Here is a 23,601-nt window from a genome sequence, read left to right on the forward strand (position 1 = left end):
ATAAATTAAAGTGTAAATATTTCTTATTTATAAATTACATACATTATTTCAGTGTGAATAGTGGTGGTGGCCTCTGCTGCTGCTGCCACCACCCCCACTGCATGTACAGCTTATGGTCAGTGGCCCTGATAAACCCAACACCACCACCACCACTCCTCACATATGTAATGACATATTTTATTCATTCTAGAGTATATATCATGTTTCTATGTTATTAATATTGTTTATTATGTCATATTAGATGAATTGTGATAGATAAATAAGCCGCAGAGTTGATATTAGTGCGTCATATTTAAGTATTTTGTCCTGTCTCCAAACAAACTCTCCTCCCAACAAGAGTCTTCAATAAAGGTATGTAATAGTGATTTAAATGTTCATTTATCCATTTCATTTGTGCTTTATATTTATTTCTTATTATTTTCTGTATGTAAAACTATAGTTATTCTTTAAAAAATGTATTTTTTGTTAATATTTTTGGGTGTCTGAAATGGATTAATTGTATTTACATTATTTCTTATGGGAAATATTACTTCGGTTTTCGCACTTTTCAGATTCTGAACGACCTTCTGGAAAGGATTAAGTATGAAATACAGGGTTCCACTGTACAGCAGGACTATAAAGTTCAATGAAAACAAAAACATTATATAGGATGGGAGCGAAAGAAGGAGAATTCTAGTGTTCTCCAGAGGGTTATGAGTTTGTAAACCACGAATGTTCAGAACTGAAACACCAATAAAATAGACTGAGCCTGCACTGATAACAGAAGGATAAATTAACTGATGGATTGATTAAATCAGTAATGAATAGCTATACACATAAATCTAAATTCTGATGCTAGGTTCATTAACTAAACAGAAATGAACATAAAAATGGTGTACTATACTGCATACTATGTATATATAAAATATTCAAACCTTACACACTCATGCACAAACAAATTGACATACAATGTAATAAACATTAAATACCATACCAGCAAAGTCTCTCTGGACCTCAGACCAAAGTAAAGACAATTCGGCCAAGTGAGCAAAGGTTTCTTCAATAGCTCGATTTTCATGACTGCCACCAGACCAGCTCAAAAGATCCTCTGATGCTGTGGCTTGAGCTTGGGAAAATGCCTTAAAGCTGCTTCGTACTTCCCCTAACTGAGATATCACCATCTGTAAACTTCCATGACCACTTGACATGGACCTCAATCGAACCCCCGACCTTAAAGCAAGAGAAAAATGTCCCTTGAATAATCTCAAAACATTATTCAGCAATCTTAATAGATTACATTAAGGAACAAAAAAAATTAATACTGAAAAGCTACATGCAAAATTAATATCACCCTGTGTATGTACCTTGTGGCAATCATATAATGATGGTAAAGTTAGAGGGCAGGTATATGGGAGAACTTCCAGCACAAACATGGTACAGTAGCAGAATGTCACAGAGCATCATGAATAAAACTGAGTAAACTGTAAACTGTGACCCCAACTGCTGGGTTCAGTGAGTGACAACTCACTGAACCCATACATACCAAAGCACCAGAGGATGTACCTCAACTGCGATAGAACACATGAAGAAAGGCAGAAACTGAGAGGGTACAAAGACACAAGGAGAAACAAGAGGGAAAGACGTAGGTGAGCAGGAGAACCCAGACTCAGGAGGATGAGGAAATACAACCTCCATCAGAACCACCCACAGAAGAACCTCAATCACGACAACCCCAATGCAACCAAACAATCTAACTCAAAACCCACATACTGTACCCTCTACCCCCACCCCCCTCATCACAAACTCCACCTCCACAGCAACCCCCCACAGTTCCCCGCCAGATCTCCTGCTCCCCTAACCCCAACGTTCTCCCCAGACCACAGTTTTAGAAAAGTTGAAGATTTAGTATACGAATGTGGATGGAATAACAAATAAATGTGAGGAGTGGCATGAAAGAATCAAGGAGACATCCCCAGACATCATAGCAGTAACAGAAACGAAATTCACCGGACTAACAGATGAAATCTTTCCGCCCAGATATCAGATCCTGAGGAAAGATAGAGGGAGCAGAGGGGGAGGAGGAGTTGCACTGCTCATTAAAAACCGATGGGGATTTGAGGAAGTGGAAGGAATGGGTGAAATGGGTGAAAGGGACTACAGAGTAGATACGATTCCATCTGGGGGACAAAAGGTGGTCATTGCAGTGATGTATAACTCACCACAGAACTGCAGGAGGCCAAGAGAAGAATATGAAGAAACCAACAGAGCAATGTTGGACACACTAGCTGAGGTGACCAGAAGAGCTCACAAGGGTAGAGCAAAAGTTACTAGTTATGGGCAATTGCAATCACAAGGAGATTGATTGGGAAAACCTGGAGCCACATGGGGGTCCTGAAACATGGAGAGCCAAGATGATGGATGTGGTACTGGAAAACCTCATGTATCAACATGTTACGGACACTACCAGAGAGAGAGGGGAGGATGAACCAGCAAGACTGGACCTCGCGTTCACCCTGAGTAGCTTGGACATTGAGGACATCACATATGAAAGGCCCCTTGGAGCTAGTGATCATGTGGTTCTGAGCTTTGAATATGTAGAGTTACAAGTGGAGAGGGTAACATGAGTATGATGGGAAAAGCCAAATTACATTATAATCAAAAAAAGAAGTGCTAAACCTACAAAGGTCATACAGCGAGCCAAACTACAAAAGGGGAGACTACACAGGCATGAGGAACTTCCTGGTGGAGGTTTAGTGGGAAAGCAAACTGATAGGAAAGTCAGTAAATGAAATGGACTACAGTGCTAGTCACGGCATTATGCTGGGTAAGCACCCTGGCATAATGCCGTGACAAAAATCAAAGGCCTACCACACAAGGGGGCTTTGTTTCATCAGTGCATTATGCTGGGAAGCAGCCGTGAGCATGACGTCACGGCCTGCCACTATACTCCACAGTGACTCCTTAGTGCTCATATGGCTGCTGTGGTGAGAGGAAGTGTTGCACTTTTGTCTCTCATCTGCCCCATTTTTTGTCCAGTGTTCCCTCTGGTTTTGGGGCTTTACATGTTTGATTATGGGTAAAGGGAAATCTATAACACCTGAAACTATAGCTCAAATCATAGGGCTTCACAAAGCTGGGCACCAGATGAAAGAAATAGTGGAGAATTCTGGTGTGTGTGTGTGTAAGCATTCAGTGAGGAAGTGGGTGCAGCGTTTCAAGGCTGGTTGCAGTGTCAAGTTACCATCTTCCAAACCTCGGCCTGGCCTCTTGAAGAAGACATCTGTTTGTACCTTAACTGTGTTAAAGAAGCAGTTAGAGAGTACACTTAAGATAACTGCTAGAGAACTGAAAGAAAAGAACCCACATCTTCTCTCAGAGGTGTCTGTAAGAACTGTTAACAGACGTGCGTCAGAACTGGGCTACAGTAGTTAGAGCCAAGTTAAGAAACCAATCCTCTCCAAGACACAGAAGAAACATAGGCTGGATTATACACAGAAATATCTTCAATGGAATCCTCAACAGTGGTCTGAAGTACTTTGGAGTGATGAAGCAACCTTCACCGTCACTTGTAACCATGGGGGACACGTGTACAGGCCCAAAGGTAGTGACCTGCTAGACCCACGCTACACCTGTGGGACCACCACACAGACTTGCTCATGGTTTGGGGGGGGGGGGGGTTCAGTGCTCAGAGTGTTGGTGAACTCATTGTGCTTCCCAAAAACCAGTATATGAACCAGTATAATTACCTGGAGTTATTGTGTGACAATTTACCTGATGCATTTGACAAGTGTGGGGCTAGTTTTTATGCAGGACGGTGCACTGTGTCATACCACCAAATCTGTAGTTCAGTGGTTTAAGGACTGTGAAGTGAGGTTCTTTAATGACTGGCCAGGCAATTCCCCAGACCTAAACCCTATTTAGAACCTCTGGTCAAAAATGAAATGAAGTTTACTGGGCAAAGAAATCAGTTCAATCCTGTGGCTGGAGGCTGCCCTACATGAAGCATGGCATAATATACCTCTCCAAACTCTCAAGAATTTGTGCGAGAGTCTTCCTACATGGGTGAGGAACATGAATAAGCGTAAAGGATGCAGCACCAAGTATTAAAACCTCAGTAAGCGTGCAAATATATATACTATATTATAATCTTTCATGGCATGTGTTTGGGTTTTGGTACGTGTGTGGGGGAGGGGTGGCATAATGCCGTGACTAGCACTGTACGAAACAACGAAATGCATGGAGGCAGAGGAAAGGTTTGTTCCCAAGGGCAACAGAAATAATGGGAAGACCAGAATGAGCCCTTGGTTTACCCAAAGGTGTAGGGAGGCAAAAACTAAGTGCACTAGAGAATGGAAAAAGTACAGAAGACAAAGGACCCTGGAAAATAGAAAGATCAGTCGAAGAGCCAGAAACAAGTATGCCCAGCGACAGTACAAAAATGACATAGCGTCAGAAGTCAAGTCTGACCCGAATCTGTTGTATAGCCACATCAGGAAGAAGACAACAGTCAAGGACCAGGTAATCAGGCTGAGGAAAGAAGGTGAGGACCTCACAAAAAATGACCAAGAAGTATGTGAAGACAGAAGGACTTCGGGAAGTCAGAACAGGGAAGTATACCAACAAGGGATAAACAGTGGTACCCCGAGTTTCGAACTTAATCCATTCCAGGAGCTAGTTCTAAAGTCGAAACATTCAAAACTCGAAGCAATATTTCTCATAAGAAATAATGTAAATACAATTAATCAGTTCCAGAAACCCAAAAATATTCACAAAAAAATACATTTTAAAGAGATTAATTATAGTTTTACAAACACACAACATATACAGTACAATTATTAATAGATAAATAAACATATAACATTTTTACTTACCTTTATTGAAGATTGTTGATGGCATCTGGAAGATAGGGAGGAGTAGTGAGGGAGCACTTATTGTTTGGAAGGGGAATCCCCTTCTATAGAGACTCTAGGTAACAAGTCCTTGTCTGGAGTTACTTCTCTTTTTTAAGATTTCCCTAAAATGGGACATGGTTCTGTCACTGAACTTGTTGCAGAGATGGCTTGTTTTAGCTTGCTCAGGGTGATATTTTTCAGCAAATGCCTGCACCCTATTCCACACTGCACATATCTCCTTAATCTCTGAAGAAGGCACCATCCACCACCACCACAATCCACCACTACCATCCACCAATACCATCCACCACCACCACCACCATCTTCCACCATGGTAGCTTATTTCACAGTCACACTTAATAAACAAGCATCAAACACAATGAATTAATTGTGAAATATTTAAATGAGCACACAGGTTAGTGTTCCCTCAAGCACAAACAAAGCCAGACTGGCTCACGACGTCTACGTGGGGGACGCAGGCAGGCGCGGGTAGGCAGACAGGTCTGGTACGCGGCTCCAAACACGGGGCACATTCGATACTCGGGACAAAACTGGTGTGAAAAAAGCGGTCAAAACTCAAAGCATTTGATAGTCGATGCGTTTGAAACTCGGGGTTCCACTGTACCAACAAATGTTAGATGAAATACACACAACTGAGGAGGAGGTGAAGAAGCTGCTAAGTGACCTTGATACCTCAAAGGTGGTGGGACCAGGCAACATCTCTCCGTGGGTACTTAGAGAGGGAGCAGAGACGCTGTGTGTGCCACTAACAATTTTCAACACGTCCATTGACACTGTGCAACTACCTGAGGTATGGAAGACGGCAAATGTAGTCCCCATTTTTAAGAAAGGAGACAGACACAAGGCACTAAACTACAGTGGACCCTCGAGTTTCGGCAGCCTCGACTTTCGTGAAATTCAACCTTTGGCGAGTTTTTTTGGCAAAATTTGGCCTCGAGTTTCGTGATTAGACTCGTGTTTCAGCGACCGTCCGGTACCCGTCTGCCCATCACCGCGCACACCAAGCCAGTCTCCCACGCCATTCACGCTCAGTGTGCCATTGTTTACCAACACGTGACCATCACCCCGTGGGTTCATACAATACATTTCATAATAATTCATTGTTTTTTGTGCTTGCAACTGCTAAATAAGTCATCATGGACCCAAGGAAAGCTAGTGCAAGCCCTTTGGTAAATAAAGTGAGTGATGGGGATGTGGAAGAGTTGGTGGAGGACCACAGGGAAGAGCTAACCACTGACGAACTGCAAGAGCTTCAACTGGAACAGCATCAGACCACAGCCGAGGAACTTGCTTCAGAGGATGAGGAAAAGGGAGTGGATGAGGTGCCTTCTTCAGTGATTAAGGACACGTGTGGAATGTGGAATGAGTTGCAAAGTTTTGTTGAAAAGTATCACCCTGACCAAGCTGAAACAAGCCATATCTGCAACATGTACAATGACAGTGTTGTATCCGACTTCAGGGAAATCTTAAAGAAACCCAGAAAAAGACCTCTCTGGATAGATATTTTGTGCACCAGGGGTCCAGTGACTCTCAAGTTGTTCCCAGTGGCATTAAAAGAAGAAGGGAAGTAACCCCAGATAAAGACTTGCTACCTAAAGTCCTAATGGAAGGAGATTCTCCTTCCAAACAATAGTGTACACCTTCCTCCTATCACCTCCTCCCACCTTCCATCCACCCAGAAGTCTTCAGTAAAGGTAAGTGTAATGTTATTATTATTTATTTTAAATGCATGTACTTGATTTCTGATTGTTTTCATTATGTAAATCTTTATTTAATTTGAAAAAAAAAAAAAATTATTTTAATATTTTTGTGTGTCTGGAACGGATTAATTTTATTTCCATTATTTCTTATAAGGAAAATGGTTTCGACTCGTGAATTTCGACCTTCGGCAGGCTCTCTGGAACGGATTAATTACGAAACTCAGGGGTCCACTGTACTCTGATAAATGGGTCACCTATCACAAAACTCACAGAGGGAAAATTCCAAGGAATCCACCTTGATAATAGATTCAAATTTTAAGCACATATACAACAAATTTCCCCAAAAAATTCCAAGACCGTAGGCATACTATCGAAGATACGGTACTATGTTCCACAGTCAGCCCTCCTGGCCCTATATCACTCACTTATTTACCCCTATCTCACCTATGGAAATTGTGCATGGGGCTCAACAACAATTAACCACCTCAGACCACTAATCACCCAACAAAAAGCTGCAGTCAGAATGATAACAAATTCCCACTACAGGCAGCACACTCCACCAATATTCAAAACTCTAAACCTACTCACAATACAAAACATCCATACTTATTACTGCACCTACTACATACATAGACACTTAACTCTGATATTAACCCTCCCCTCAAACATCTCCTTACCAACCTCAACAGAACACATGACCATAACACAAGACACAGATCACTCTTCGATGCTCCTCGTGTCCACCACACGCTATGCAAAAACTCAATGCACATAAAAGGCCCTAAAATCTGGAATTCATTACCTGTGAATATAAAAGAAACACTGTCGGTTTATAAATTCAAGTCTCTACTTCAAAATCACTTACACAACCATAACAAATAAATAAACAAAACTACCTTTTTCACATACACACAAATGTAGTTTTTATATATCATACATTTTACCAATTTGAATTTGTTTGTGTCTATATTACAAAATTCCTTTGGTGTATACTAATCCTTCTTTCTTTGTAATTTAATGAGTCTTTGCAAACACTTAATCAATTAGTCTAACCACTCATACACCTAATTGCTGTTACAAATGTATTCCAGCATTGCTACATTAAACTACTCATCATTAGATATAAGATAAGATAAGGCAGCAAAGGTTAATGGGGAGAAGATAATAGTAAACACCTGCTCCTTGGCTATTTTCAGAGATTAATTATATAGTAGTATGAATTTTACAATACATATTAAGTTGATGAAAGTTAGGACCAAGGACTCCAATGGAAATGAAAAATGAAAATATTTATTTCCTTGTAAAGCTTACAATGTGTGGTTTACATGTTATAAAATACTAATTACAAAGAAGGCCACTAGCATGCCTAAGCATTTCAGGCAGACTAATACTAATTCTTACTCTATATTGACACAAATTATGGAGCAGTAAATTTTAACATACATTACTGCAAATGTACTGATTTAAAAGTTAGGTAACTGAAGTGATTAATTAAGTTATAATAGTGAGGTACACCAAAACATATAACAATATTATAATTAGTAAATTTAGTAATGAGAATGGTTTTGTCTTGGCATGATACATTGTTTCTATTAAAGTTCCTATATTGAGAGAGTATCTTAGGCAAATTTAGGACTAACTTAAGATTTATTAGGCAATAGCTATATTTGGAATTTCATGTTTACAGTCATTTCAGTGGGTGTAAGTGGAAATTACGGGGAATTACAGATGATGAGAGTAAGTCTATTTTGTTTTACTTGGAGTTTACCTGGAGAGAGTTCCGGGGGTCAACGCCCTCACGGCCCAGTCTGTGACCAGGCCTCATGGTGGATCAGAGCCTGATCAACCAGGCTGTTACTGCTGGTTGCACGCAATCCAATGTACGAGCCACAGCCCGGCTGGTCAGGTACCGACTTTAGGTGCTTGTCCAGTGCCTGCTTGAAGACAGCCATGGCTCTATTGGTAATCCCCCTTATGTACACTGGGAGGCAGTTGAACAGTCTTGGGCCCCTGACACTTATTGTGTTGTCTCTTAACGTGCTAGCAGCACCCCTGCTTTTCATTGGGGGGATGTTGCATCGTCTGCCGAGTCTTTTGCTTCGTGAGGAGTAATTATCGTGTGCAAGTTTGGTACTAGTCCCTCTAGGATTTTCCAGGTGTATATAATCATGTATCTCTCCCGCCTGCGTTCCAGGGAGTACAGGTTCAGGAACTTCAAGCGCTCCCAGTAATTGAGGTGTTTTATCTCCGTTATGCGTGCCGTGAAGGTTCTCTGTACATTTTCTAGGTCAGCAATTTCACCTGTTCTATCTAGGCTGAAATATTGCTGTTAGTGTGCAGCAATATTCCAGCCTAGATAGAACAAGCTACCTGAAGAGTGTCATCATGGGCTTGGCATCCCTAGTTTTGAAGGTTCTCATTATCCATCCTGTCATTTTTCTAGTAGATGCGATTGATACAATGTTATGGTCCCCGAAGGTGAGATCCTCTGACATGATCACTCCCAGGTCTTTGACGTTAGTTTTTTGCTCTATTTTGTGGCCGGAATTTGTTTTATAGTCTGATGAAGTTTTAATTTCCTCATGTTTACCATATCGAAGTAATTGAAATTTCTCATCGTTGAACTTCATGTTGTTTTCTGCAGCCCACTGAAAGATTTGGTTGATGTCCACCTGGAGCCTTGCAGTGTTTCCAATGGAAGACACTGTCATGCAGATTCGGGTGTCATCTGCAAAGGAAGACACGGTGCTGTGGCTGACATCCTTGTCTATGTCAGATATGAGGATGAGAAACAAGATGGGAGCGAGTACTGTGCCTTGTGGAACAGAGCTTTTCACCGTAGCTGCCTCAGACTTTACTCTGTTGACTACTAATCTTTGTGTTCTGTTTGTGAGGAAATTATAGATCCATCTACCAACTTTTGCTGTTATTCCTTTAGCATGCATTTTGTATGCTATTACGCCATGGTCACACTTGTCAAAGGTTTTTGCAAAGTCTGCGTATATTACATCTGCATTCTTTTTGTCTTCTAGTGCATCTAGGACCTTGTTGTAGTGATCCAGTAGTTGGGACAGATAGGAGCAACCTGCTCTAAGCCCATGTTGCCCTGGGTTGTGTAATTGATGGGTATCTAGACAGGTGGTGATCTTGCTTCTTGGGACCCTTTCAAAGATTTTTATGATATGGGATGTTAGTGCTATCGGACTGTAGTTCTTTGCTATTGCTTTACTGCCCCCTTTGTGGAGTGGGCCTATGTCTGTTGTTTTTAGTAGCTGTGGGATGACCCCAGTGTCCATGCTCCCTCTCCATAGGATGTTAAAAGCACATGATAGGGGCTTCTTGCAGTTATTGATGAACACGGAGTTCCACGAGTCTGGCCCTGGGGCAGAGTGCATGGGCATGTCATTTATCGCCTGTTCGAAGTCATTTGGCATCAGGATAACATTAGATAGGCTAGTGTTTACCAAATTCTGTGGCTCTCTCATAAAAAATTCGTTTAGATCTTTGACTCTCAGTCTGGTTAGCGGCTCGCTAAAAACTGAGTCATACTGGGACTTGAGTAGCTCACTCATTTCCCTGTTGTCATCTGTGTAGGACCCATCTTGTTTAAGTAGGGGTCCAATACTGGACGTTGTTCTCGACTTTGATTTGGTATAAGAATAGAAATACTTTGGGTTTCTTTCGATTTCATTTATGGCTTTTAGTTCTTCCCGTGATTCCTGGCTCCTATAAGATTCCTTTAGCTTTAGTTCGATGTTTGCTATTTCTCTGACAAGTGTCTCCCTACGCATTTCAAATATATTGGCCTCTTTTAGCCACTCTGTTATTCTTTTCTGTCGCCTGTAAAGGGAGTGCCTGTCTCTTTCTATTTTACATCTACTCCTCTTTTTTCTTAAAGGAATATGCCTTGAGCATACATCGAGTGCCACAGAGTTAATCTGTTCTAGGCATAAGTTGGGGTCTGTGTTGCTTAGTCTATCTTCCCAGCTTATATTGTTTAGGACTTGGTTTACTTGGTCCCACTTTATGTTCTTGTTATTGAAGTTGAATTTGGTGAAGGCTCCCTCGTGACTGATCTCATTTTGTCAGTCTGGGGCTCCGTGCATACGTCTGAACCTCGATTATGTTGTGATCCGAGTACGTATATCATTTTTTATATGGTGACATTTCATATGAGATCATCATTGTTAGTGAAGATGAGGTCCAGTGTATTCTCCGGTCTAGTAGGCTCTATTATTTGCTGGTTTAAGTTGAATTTTGTGCAGAGTTTTAAAAGCTCATGTGTGTGTGTGAGTTCTCGTCTGAGCTGCCTCCTGGTGTTATCACTGCAACAACATTATTTGCTATATTCCTCCATTTTAGGTGCCTTTCTCAGTAGTATCAGTTCCCAGCAGTACCAGTTACTAGTAACCAGTTACCAGTAGTACAACTCACTACCAACTGTCTGCATGAATCACTGACTGTTATTCATGTTGCTGCTGACTATAGCATGTTTTTGAATGCCGCTCACCCCTAGGCTTCACTGGTGAGTCAGTTTTAAGATAGAGAGCAGAGAGGCAGGGCAGGCCTATGCTTCCTATATTTTCCGTTATAATTTTACGTACTAACCAGCCTATGTGAGTGTTCTTACCCAATCCACGTTTTGAACCCCACACGACACCTTAGGTTGAAATCTCGCAGGAGCAAGATGTTGGGGGCAGGAACTGGAAGATTTTCCAGATTTTCCAGACAGTGGTCAATTTTCAACAGCTGTTCCTGGATATGTTGGGTGTGTTTGTGATACAAAAAAGAGAATTAGGTGGTTTTCATTTAGTTAGCTGATGATGGGGTGTGTTAGGGAGACAAGATGTTTTATAACGTTAGTTTTGAAAATGGTGGTCGAGTCTGCAGTTCTAGAGTTGTCAGGGAGTTCCAAATTTTAAGCCCTTTTATATACATCAAATTTTTGTAGAGATTTAGCCAGACACGAGGAACGTCATAGAGATTTTTGTTTCTGGTACTGTGTTTACCTGGAGTTTACCTGGAGAGAGTTTCGGGGGTCAACGCCCCCGCGGCCCGGTCTGTGACCAGGCCTCCTGAATATGGGTGTATATGGGTCCTGTTGCAACTATCAAGAAAATGTTTTAGTTCAGGATTAATATTAGAATTTATGGTTCTGTAAATGTAGGTTGCACAGTAGTAGGTGTGAGTAAGTCACTTTGTTTTTGGGTTATTCTAGGTAATTTACACAATGTATGATAACTGTGCTTATGTGTACCTGTGCCTAAATAAAGTTACTTAACAGATATAAGGAAACATGTGCAACGTTTCCACTCATTCATGGATCAAACCCTGCGACTTCAATTGAGGGGAAGGCATAACACTTGAGTCATGATTATACAGATTTTAATAACAAGATGATATACAGAAATGTGGATAAATGAGTCATTTACTTTATATACAAAATATATTTTGGATGGTTTGAGAATATAATGTAAAAGGCAAAGTTCTTTGTGATGGCGAGTCAGAGCATTACTCGTCTTTCCTCCCCCACAACATATATTTATCAAGTTAACAACTAACTTCAGAACTCATCTCACCTACGGATAGCCTTGCTTGCTTTATCCATCTTAGTAAAAGTGAAGCCGAGCAGAGGATAACGTTGGTCTCAGGTTACAGCAGAACAGCACACCATCCCGCCCATTGTTTACCTCCTCAAGTTTATTTACAGGCAAGAGGCAGCAGCACCCCCCCCATTCCTACCCCCCCCCCCCCCCAACAACAACCACCAGGGTCTTACTCACAGAAAACTGACCATCGTCCAGGGCTAACTTGTCTGTCTCTTCTGGCCCATTGTGAGTGTTGAACCCTAAGTCAACTAGATGCATTGCGGTCGTTGCACGATAGGTAAGTCTTTTTTTATTTTATTTTTTTATTTATTATCACACCGGCCGATTCCCACCAAGGCAGGGTGGCCCGAAAAAGAAAAACTTTCACCATCATTCACTCCATCACTGTCTTGCCAGAAGGGTGCTTTACACTACAGTTTTTAAACTGCAACATTAACACCCCTCCTTCAGAGTGCAGGCACTGTACTTCCCATCTCCAGGACTCAAGTCCGGCCTGCCGGTTTCCCTGAATCCCTTCATAAATGTTACTTTGCTCACACTCCAACAGCACGTCAAGTATTAAAAACCATTTGTCTCCATTCACTCCTATCAAACACGCTCACGCATGCCTGCTGGAAGTCCAAGCCCCTCGCACACAAAACCTCCTTTACCCCCTCCCTCCAACCCTTCCTAGGCCGACCCCTACCCCGCCTTCCTTCCACTACAGACTGATACACTCTTGAAGTCATTCTGTTTCGCTCCATTCTCTCTACATGTCCGAACCACCTCAACAACCCTTCCTCAGCCCTCTGGACAACAGTTTTGGTAATCCCGCACCTCCTCCTAACTTCCAAACTACGAATTCTCTGCATTATATTCACACCACACATTGCCCTCAGACATGACATCTCCACTGCCTCCAGCCTTCTCCTCGCTGCAACATTCATCACCCACGCTTCACACCCATATAAGAGCGTTGGTAAAACTATACTCTCATACATTCCCCTCTTTGCCTCCAAGGACAAAGTTCTTTGTCTCCACAGACTCCTAAGTGCACCACTCACTCTTTTTCCCTCATCAATTCTATGATTCACCTCATCTTTCATAGACCCATCCGCTGACACGTCCACTCCCAAATATCTGAATACATTCACCTCCTCCATACTCTCTCCCTCCAATCTGATATTCAATCTTTCATCACCTAATCTTTTTGTTATCCTCATAACCTTACTCTTTCCTGTATTCACCTTTAATTTTCTTCTTTTGCACACCCTACCAAATTCATCCACCAATCTCTGCAACTTCTCTTCAGAATCTCCCAAGAGCACAGTGTCATCAGCAAAGAGCAGCTGTGACAACTCCCACTTTGTGTGTGATTCTTTGTCTTTTAACTCCACGCCTCTTGCCAAGACCCTCGCATTTACTTCTCTTACAACCCCATCTATAAATATATTAAACAACCACGGTGACATCACACATCCTTGTCTAAGGCCTACCTTTACTGGGAAAAAATTTCCTTCTTTCCTACATACTCTAACTTGAGCCTCACTATCCTCGTAAAAACTCTTCACTGCTTTCAGTAACCTACCTCCTACACCATACACTTGCAACATCTGCCACATTGCCCCCCTATCCACCCTGTCATATGCCTTTTCCAAATCCATAAATGCCACAAAGACCTCTTTAGCCTTATCTAAATACTGTTCACTTATATGTTTCACTGTAAACACCTGGTCCACACACCCCCTACCTTTCCTAAAAGTCTTTTTTTATGTACAGTTATCACAAATAAAACTATATATTCACATTTTCATTACCTCAAGCATATGAAAAACTATATATCCTCATTACCTGTAATCCTTGCAACAATTGAGTATAATGAATGTATGCAATAATTGCTAACATGTGGTACAAGATGCAGAATAGCCACAGAGGGAAATGAATGATAGCACTAGGCCTCTCGTGCTGCAATAAACACATCATGAGGAGCATGTAATGTTGAATAAATGAGTAGGAAGTCCAATAGTTAGTTTAATATCTTTATTATGCACCCCATACCCATCGTGTGGGCGGTAGTCAAAAGATTACAGAGGTACATAATGGGTCCAGGGACTGGACCCCAAAGTTATGATAGCTGAACTAGTTACAAAGGTAATGAACTCCAGGTAGATCTGGTCACAATCATGGCAAGTTACAAAGGTAATGAATCAGCCTCACTCCTATACATGGTTACAGTCATGAACAAATTACAAACTAATGAACCACTGATACGTCCACACCTGGTCACAATTGTAATGAGTTATAAATACAAGTATTAAGTGGGTCATACACCCACACTAGCACGCGCGCACTCACATACACACACGAGGGCGCACGCACAGACATATGCACACGAGCGTACAAATATATGCATACACACAAGCACGCACACCCACACACACACGAGCATACAAATATATGCATACACACAAGCATGCACACCCACACACACACGCATACACACACCCACACCCACACACCCACCCACACCCACACACCCACACCCGCACACACACCCACACACACCCACACACACGAAGTCCAAGCAAAAGCAAATATAATCAGGGAAAAGTGGTTATTTTATTCGGATTTTTAACCCCGGAGGGTAAGCCACCCAGGATAACCTAAGAAAGGCATAGCGTCATCGAGAGAGTGTTTGTCTTATTTTCATTGGGGTCCTCAATCTTGTCCCCCAGGATGCGACCCACACCAGTTGACTAACATCTTATCTTACCCAGGTACCTACTTGTTAGGTGAACAGGACAACAGGTGTAAGAAAACGGGTCGAAATGTTTTTGTATGAGGAATGAGTTAAAAATGTGCTAATATGCAAATGATTTTTCATTACCTGTAATCATAATCCAACCTGTAATCCTTACAACAATTAAAATTATTAAAATTAAAGTTATTTTTTTTATTTCCTTGTAAAATGTTTGGTTTACATGTTGTAAAATGTTAATTACAAAGAAGGCCACTAGCATGCCTACGCACTTCGGGCATGGCTAGACATTTCGGGCAGACTAATACTAATTCTTACTCTATATTGATATAGGTCATGGAGCAGTACATTTGAACATACACACATTATTAGATAATACAAAATTAGATGCATACCTAGCTAGGCAAATACATAATCAGATTTACATAATTAGATACATACCCAGCCAGGCATATACATAATTAGATTCACATAGGCTCTCGAACAGCTTTTTGGAACAAAGAAAGTTCGAAACTCTGGGTTCCACTGTAATTAGATACATACCCAGCCAGGCACATACATAATTAGATTTACAATTCTGAGATAGTACGAGCCATACAATAATATTACAAGCGGTAAAAATAGTATTGGGATTGGATTTGTCTGTTTCTATTAAAGCTTATATATTGGAAGCTTGTCTTAGGTGAACTTAGTACTAACCTAAGATTTAATAGGCAATAGCTATATTAGGAATTTTATGTTTACAGTCATTTGGGTGGGTGTAAGTGTAAATTAGGTGGAATTACAGATAACGAGAGTAAGACTATATTGTTTTGGTTGTGTTCATGATACAAAAAAAGAACATAAGGTGATTTTCATTTCATTTGGTTAGCTAATGATGGGGTGTGTTAAGGAGATAAGATGTTTTTTTGAAAATGGTGATTGAGTCTGCAATTCTAGAGTTTTCAGGCAGGGAGTTTCAGATTTTAGGTCTTTTTATGATGTGTGCTAAATAATGTATTAATATATAAGTATAATCATAATCCAACCTTGTTTGCTCTCATTGAAATTCCTAAAAATATTGTTTATGAAGTCTTAGAGACGGTATGTATAAGCAGTCAATTAGTTATTGCTATTTTGGTCTTAGCTAGGCTTAAGTTTGCCCGAAATGCTCTGCATAGCAATGGGCTTTCTGCATGCACCTAAATGTCAACCATCTTTGTACAAACATTGTATCATGCTGAAATAAAATAATAAAATTATTATTATTGTGGAAAATTTACTATAAGTTTCCTATAATTAATAATGTGTATGCGAAGTGTTAACATAATGTAATGTAAATATGAAGCATTAATGGTAGTCATAAACTACCAAACTACTTGAACATTCAAGAATCTTCTGCTTCTATCAACTTTTCTGTACTCGACTGAAGAAGCCTACTGTGTAGACGAAACGTTTCGAAATAAAGATACCTGTACATTGCAGAGTCACTTGTTTGCACAGAACTGCTTAATGCCTCAAATGATGTAGTGGAAGTTTTAGCAGTAAAGGTCGAGAACCAAAACCTAGTCATTGTGGTAGTCTACAAGCCTCCGGATGCAACATCCCAGCAATTCCAGGAACAGCTGTTAAAAATTGACCACTGTCTGGAAAATCTTCCAGCTCCTGCACCCAACATCTTGCTCCTGGGGGATTTCATCTTAAGGTACCTAAAATGGAGGAATATAGCAAATAATATTGTTGCAGTAATAACACCAGGAGGCAGCTCTGATGAAAACTCACACTCACACGAGCTTTTAAATCTCTGCACAAAATTCAATTTAAACCAGCAAATAATAGACCCTACTAGACTGGACAATACACTAGACCTCATCTTCACTAACAATGATGATCTGATAAGAAATGTCACCATATCAAAAACAATATACTCAGATCACAACATAATTGAAGTTCAGACATGTATGCGTGGAGCCCCAGACCGACATAATGAGACTAGTCACGAGGGAGCATTCACCAAATTCAACTTCAATAACAAAAACATAAAGTGGGACCAAGTAAACCAAGTACTAACCGATATAAGCTGGGAAGATATACTAAGCAACACAGACCCCATCTTATGCCTAGAACAGATTAACTTGGTGGCACTCGATGTATGCACAAGGCTTATTCCTCTAAGAAAAAGGAGGAGTAGATGTAAAATAGAAAGAGACAGGCGCTCCCTTTACAGGCGACGGAAAAGAATAACAGCGGCTAAAAGAGGTCAATATATCTGAAATGCGTAGGGAGACACTGGCCAGAGAAATAGCAAGCATCGAACTTAAGCTAAAGGAATCTTATAGGAGTCAGGAATCGCGGGAAGAACTAAAAGCCATAAATGAAATCGAAAGAAACCCAAAGTATTTCTTTTCCTATGCCAAATCAAAGTCGAGAACAACGTCCAGTATTGGGCCCCTACTTAAACAAGATGGGTCCTACACAGATGACAGCAAGGAAATGAGTGAGCTACTCAAGTCCCAATATGACTCAGTTTTTAGCAAGCCGCTAACCAGACTGAGAGTCGAAGATCAAAATGAATTTTTTATGAGAGAGCCACAAAATTTGGTTAACACAAGCCTATCCGATGTTATCCTGACGCCAAATGACTTCAAACAGGCGATAAATGACATGCCCACGCACTCTGCCCCAGGGCCAGACTCATGGAACTCCGTGTTCATCAAGAACTGCAAGAAGCCCCTATCACGAGCCTTGCACTGAGACAAGTGCAACCATAATAGACCACATATGGACCAATATACTAGCCCCCCTTAAATCAGGGATAATCACAGATAGCACTACAGACCACTACCCTACCTTCCTCCTGACAAACATTAGTAAACCACCACTTGAATACAACAAAGTCTCATTTAGACTCCATGACGAGGCCTCAGTAAGGAAGTTCACAGCTGACCTAGAGACTGTTGATTGGCCTACAGAATTCTCCAAGGCCAATGGTATTGATGACTGGACAGACATCTTTCTTAACAAATTACTTAGACTATACAACAAACATTGTCCTATAAAAACAAAACAGATCACAAACAAACGGCTTGGTTGCCCATGGCTAACCAGCACCATTCTGAAATCCATTGACAAGAAACACCAATATGAAAAGCAATATAGACAGGGCTTAATACACAAAGATACTCTTAAACACTATTCATCAGCTCTCACCAAAGTAATAAAAAAAGCCAAACAACTATACTACTCCAGTAGATTCACAGACACTAGAGGAGATATAAAAAAAGACCTGGAAAACACTCTCTCAGATTCTAGGGACCCACAAACTGAGAAAAACCAAGAATATTGTCCTAACTAAACCTAATGAAACACCACTACATCCCACTGACACAGCTAACAAGATAAACGACTTCTTCTCAAACATAGGATCTAATCTCGCCAGTAAAATCCCACATACCAATGCCCATGCCGGGGACTACCTAGATGGAAATTTCCCTAATTCCTTCTATCTTGCACCAACTGAGCCCACGGAAGTCATTGAGATCATAAAGTCACTTAAAAATAACTCGGGGAATCTGTCTCATGTCCCACCATTACTGTACAAGCGAGCGGCCCATGTCCTTTCGCATGCTATTTCATTACTTTTTAACAAGTCAATAGAGACTAGCACCTTCCCGAAACTACTCAAGATGGCAAGGGTTACACCAATACATAAAGGTGGTGACCCTACAGACTTAAACAACTATAGACCAATATCTAACTTACCATTGCTATCCAAAATCTTTGAGAAACTCGTGCACAGGAGACTGTATTCATTTATAATGGCTCAAAACATACTCAACCCCTGCCAGTTTGGATTCAGGAAAAATAAAAGCACTAATGATGCAATCATAAAAATGCTAGATCTGCTTTACACAGCATTGGAAAATAAGGAATATCCACTAGGAATTTTTATTGACCTAAGAAAAGCTTTTGACACAGTAAACCACGAAATCCTACTCCACAAACTTGATCACTACGGTAAAAGAGGCCATGCGCTTGCTTATTTCAAATCTTACATTACTAATAGGTATCAGTACGTCACCATTAAAGACACAGCATCAGCAACACGGCCACTTGATACTGGAGTTCCGCAGGGAAGTGTCCTTGGTCCCCTGCTCTTCCTCATATACATCAATGACATTCCAAACGTATCCCAACACCTGAAACCCATTCTCTTTGCTGATGACACGACTTATGTCATCTCTCACCCTAATCTTGCCACCCTCAACACCATTGTGAATGAGGAGCTGATTAAAATATCGACTTGGATGACAGCCAATAAACTTACGCTTAACACTGACAAAACTTACTACCTGGAGACCTGGAGTTTACCTGGAGAGAGTTCCGGGGGTCAACGCCCCCGCGGCCCGGTCTGAGACCAGGCCTCCTGGTGGATCAGAGCCTGATCAGCCAGGCTGTTGCTGCTGGCTGCACGCAAACCAACATACGAGCCACAGCCCGGCTGATCCGGAACTGACTTTAGGTGCTTGTCCAGTGCCAGCTTGAAGACTGCCAGGGGTCTGTTGGTAATCCCCCTTATGTGTGCTGGGAGGCAGTTGAACAGTCTCGGGCCCCTGACACTTATTGTATGGTCTCTTAACGTGCTAGTGACACCCCTGCTTTTCATTGGGGGGATGGTGCATCGTCTGCCAAGTCTTTTGCTTTCGTAGTGGGTGATTTTCGTGTGCAAGTTCGGTACTAGTCCCTCTAGGATTTTCCAGGTGTATATAATCATGTATCTCTCCCTCCTGCGTTCCAGGGAATACAGGTTTAGGAACCTCAAGCGCTCCCAATAATTGAGGTGTTTTATCTCCGTTATGCGCGCCGTGAAAGTTCTCTGTACATTTTCTAGGTCGGCAATTTCACCTGCCTTGAAAGGTGCTGTTAGTGTGCAGCAATATTCCAGCCTAGATAGAACAAGTGACCTGAAGAGTGTCATCATGGGCTTGGCCTCCCTAGTTTTGAAGGTTCTCATTATCCATCCTGTCATTTTTCTAGCAGATGCGATTGATACAGTGTTATGGTCCTTGAAGGTGAGATCCTCCGACATGATCACTCCCAGGTCTTTGACGTTGGTGTTTCGCTCTATTTTGTGGCCAGAATTTGTTTTGTACTCTGATGAAGATTTAATTTCCTCATGTTTACCATATCTGAGTAATTGAAATTTCTCATCGTTGAACTTCATATTGTTTTCTGCAGCCCACTGAAAGATTTGGTTGATGTCTGCCTGGAGCTTTGCAGTGTCTGCAATGGAAGACACTGTCATGCAGATTCGGGTGTCATCTGCAAAGGAAGACACGGTGCTGTGGCTGACATCCTTGTCTATGTCGGATATAAGGATGAGGAACAAGATGGGAGCGAGTACTGTGCCTTGTGGAACAGAGCTTTTCACCGTAGCTGCCTCGGACTTTACTCTGTTGACGACTACTCTCTGTGTTCTGTTAGTGAGGAAATTATAGATCCATCGACCGACTTTTCCTGTTATTCCTTTAGCACGCATTTTGTGCGCTATTACGCCATGGTCACACTTGTCGAAGGCTTTTGCAAAGTCTGTATATATTACATCTGCATTCTTTTTGTCTTCTAGTGCATTTAGGACCTTGTCGTAGTGGTCCAATAGTTGAGACAGACAGGAGCGACCTGTTCTAAACCCATGTTGCCCTGGGTTGTGTAACTGATGGGTTTCTAGATGCGTGGTGATCTTGCTTCTTAGGACCCTTTCAAAGATTTTTATGATATGGGATGTTAGTGCTATTGGTCTGTAGTTCTTTGCTGTTGCTTTACTGCCCCCTTTGTGGAGTGGGGCTATGTCTGTTGTTTTTAGTAACTGTGGGACGACCCCCGTGTCCATGCTCCCTCTCCATAGGATGGAAAAGGCTCGTGATAGGGGCTTCTTGCAGTTCTTGATGAACACAGAGTTCCATGAGTCTGGCCCTGGGGCAGAGTGCATGGGCATGTCATTTATATTATGTTTGGTAGCAGAGCAGGAGATGCACAAATTAACATTAGGATTGACAACACACTAATTACCAGAAATAATGGGGGAAAATTCCTAGGCTTATACCTTGACAACAACCTGAATTTCAGCACCCATATCCAGCATATAGCCAAAAAAGTATCCAAAACGGTTGGGATCCTCTCCAAGATACGATACTACGTGCCGCAAAATGCCCTTCTCACACTATACCACTCACTTATTTATCCATACCTCACCTATGCTATTTGTGCTTGGGGATCAACTGCAGCAACACACCTAAAGCCAATAATAACCCAACAAAAAGCTGCAGTAAGAATAATCACTAAATCCCATCCCTGGCAGCACCCCCCCCCCCCCGCTCTTCAAAGATCTAAACTTACTCCCAGTTCAGTACATCCACACTTACTACTGTGCAATCTATATCTACAGGGCCTTAAACTCTAATATCAACCTTGACCTAAAACGCTTTCTTGATAGTTGTGACAGAACCCACAGGCATAACACCAGAAACAAACATCTCTATGACATTCCCCGTGTCCGACTAAACCTTTACAAAAATTCAATGTATGTCAAAGGCCCTAAAATCTGGAATACCCTACCTGAGAACTCTAGAACTGCAGACACATTCATGACCTTCAAAACTACCATTAGAAAACATCTTATCTCCCTGATACACCCCGTCAACTAACTACACGAATTCCACCTGGTGGTTCACACTTACACTCGCTCACTCATTTGACCATAAACAGAAATATTAATCTCAGTCTTAAAATAATGAATCCTGTGATACTCCAATACTGAAACTATATACTGTGCCAAAACAAAAGCATTCACATTGCTAAACTCACAAACTAGTATTTAGTCACTTAGCCATAATACCAACTTACCTCATAATTTGTAATATTTTACAATTAAGAATAAAACTAAGTATGCCCGAAATGCCTAGCCATGCTAAGCGTTCTAGTGGTACACTCTGTAATCACAATTTTACTACATGTAAACCAAACAATAACCAAATTTCTGTAAACTCAGCATTGTAATCCTTATAGAGAATATACTTTGAATTTGAATTTTAATTTGAATTTGAAAATGGAGAGGGAGCATGGACACGGGGGTCGTCCCACAGTTACTAAAAACAACAGACATAACCCCACTCCACAAAGGGGGCAGTAAAGCAACAGCAAAGAACTACAGACCGATAGCACTAACATCCCATATCATAAAAATCTTTGAAAGGGTCCTAAGAAGCAAGATCACCACCCATCTAGAAACCCATCAGTTACACAACCCAGGGCAACATGGGTTTAGAACAGGTCGCTCCTGTCTGTCTCAACTATTGGATCACTACGACAAGGTCCTAAATGCACTAGAAGACAAAAAGAATGCAGATGTAATATATACAGACTTTGCAAAAGCCTTCGACAAGTGTGACCATGGCGTAATAGCGCACAAAATGCGTGCTAAAGGAATAACAGGAAAAGTCGGTCGATGGATCTATAATTTCCTCACTAACAGAACACAGAGAGTAGTCGTCAACAGAGTAAAGTCCGAGGCAGCTACGGTGGAAAGCTCTGTTCCACAAGGCACAGTACTCGCTCCCATCTTGTTCCTCATCCTCATATCCGACACAGACAAGGATGTCAGCCACAGCACCGTGTCTTCCTTTGCAGATGACACCCGAATCTGCATGACAGTGTCTTCCATTGAAGACACTGCAAGGCTCCAGGCGGACATCAACCGAATCTTTCAGTGGGCTGCAGAAAACAATATGAAGTTCAACGATGAGAAATTTCAATTACTCAGATATGGTAAACACGAGGAAATTAAATCTTCATCAGAGTACAAAACAAATTCTGGCCACAAAATAGAGTGAAACACCAACGTCAAAGACCTGGGAGTGATCATGTCGGAGGATCTCACCTTCAAGGACCATAACATTGCATCAATCACATCTGCTAGAAAAATGACAGGATGGATAATGAGAACCTTCAAAACTAGGGATGCCAAGCCCATGATGACGCTCTTCAGGCCGCTTGTTCTATCTAGGCTGGAATATTGCTGCACACTAACAGCAATATTTCAGCCTAGATAGAACAGGTGAAATTGCTGACCTAGAAAATGTACAGAGAACCTTCACGGCACGCATAACTGAGATAAAACACCTCAATTACTGGGAGCGCATGAAGTTCCTGAACCTGTACTCCCTGGAATGCAGGCGGGAAAGATACATGATTATATACGCCTGGAAAATCCTAGAGGGACTAGCACCAAACTTGCACACGAAAATTACTCCTAACGATAGCAAAAGACTCGACAGACGATGCAACATCCCCCAATGAAAAGCAGGGGTGTCACTAGCACGTTAAGAGACAATACAATAAGTGTCAGGGGCCCAAGACTGTTCAACTGCCTCCCAGCATACATTAGGGGGATTACCAATAGACCCCTGGCTGTCTTCAAGCTGGCACTGGACAAGCACCTAAAGTCGGTACCTGACCAGCCGGGCTGTGGCTCGTACGTTGGATTGCGTGCAGCCAGCAGTAACAGCCTGGTTGATCAGGCTCTGATCCACCAGGAGGCCTGGTCACAGACCGGGCCGCGGGGGCGTTGACCCCCGGAACTCTCTCCAGGTAAACTCCAGTACACCGCCCTCTCTAGAATTTTGGAT

At 41.7% G+C, this 23,601-nt stretch overlaps 1 protein-coding gene across 1 annotated transcript in view; it reads right to left on the reverse strand.

Moving 5' to 3' along the window:
* LOC128692590 (uncharacterized) overlaps positions 1-12,308 on the reverse strand; it is a 55,119-nt gene extending 42,811 nt beyond the window's left edge. The window contains exons 1-2 of the mRNA XM_053781773.2: positions 12,172-12,308; positions 974-1,209 (exon numbers count right to left, since the gene is read on the reverse strand). Coding sequence (XP_053637748.1) covers positions 974-1,209; positions 12,172-12,200 — 265 coding nt within the window. The 5' untranslated portion in view covers positions 12,201-12,308. The remainder of the gene's footprint in view (positions 1-973; positions 1,210-12,171) is intronic.
* Between the last annotated feature and the right edge of the window lie 11,293 nt (positions 12,309-23,601).

The sequence above is a fragment of the Cherax quadricarinatus genome, chromosome 30 (genome assembly GCF_038502225.1).
Source record: "Cherax quadricarinatus isolate ZL_2023a chromosome 30, ASM3850222v1, whole genome shotgun sequence".
NCBI classification, from domain to species: domain Eukaryota; kingdom Metazoa; phylum Arthropoda; class Malacostraca; order Decapoda; family Parastacidae; genus Cherax; species Cherax quadricarinatus.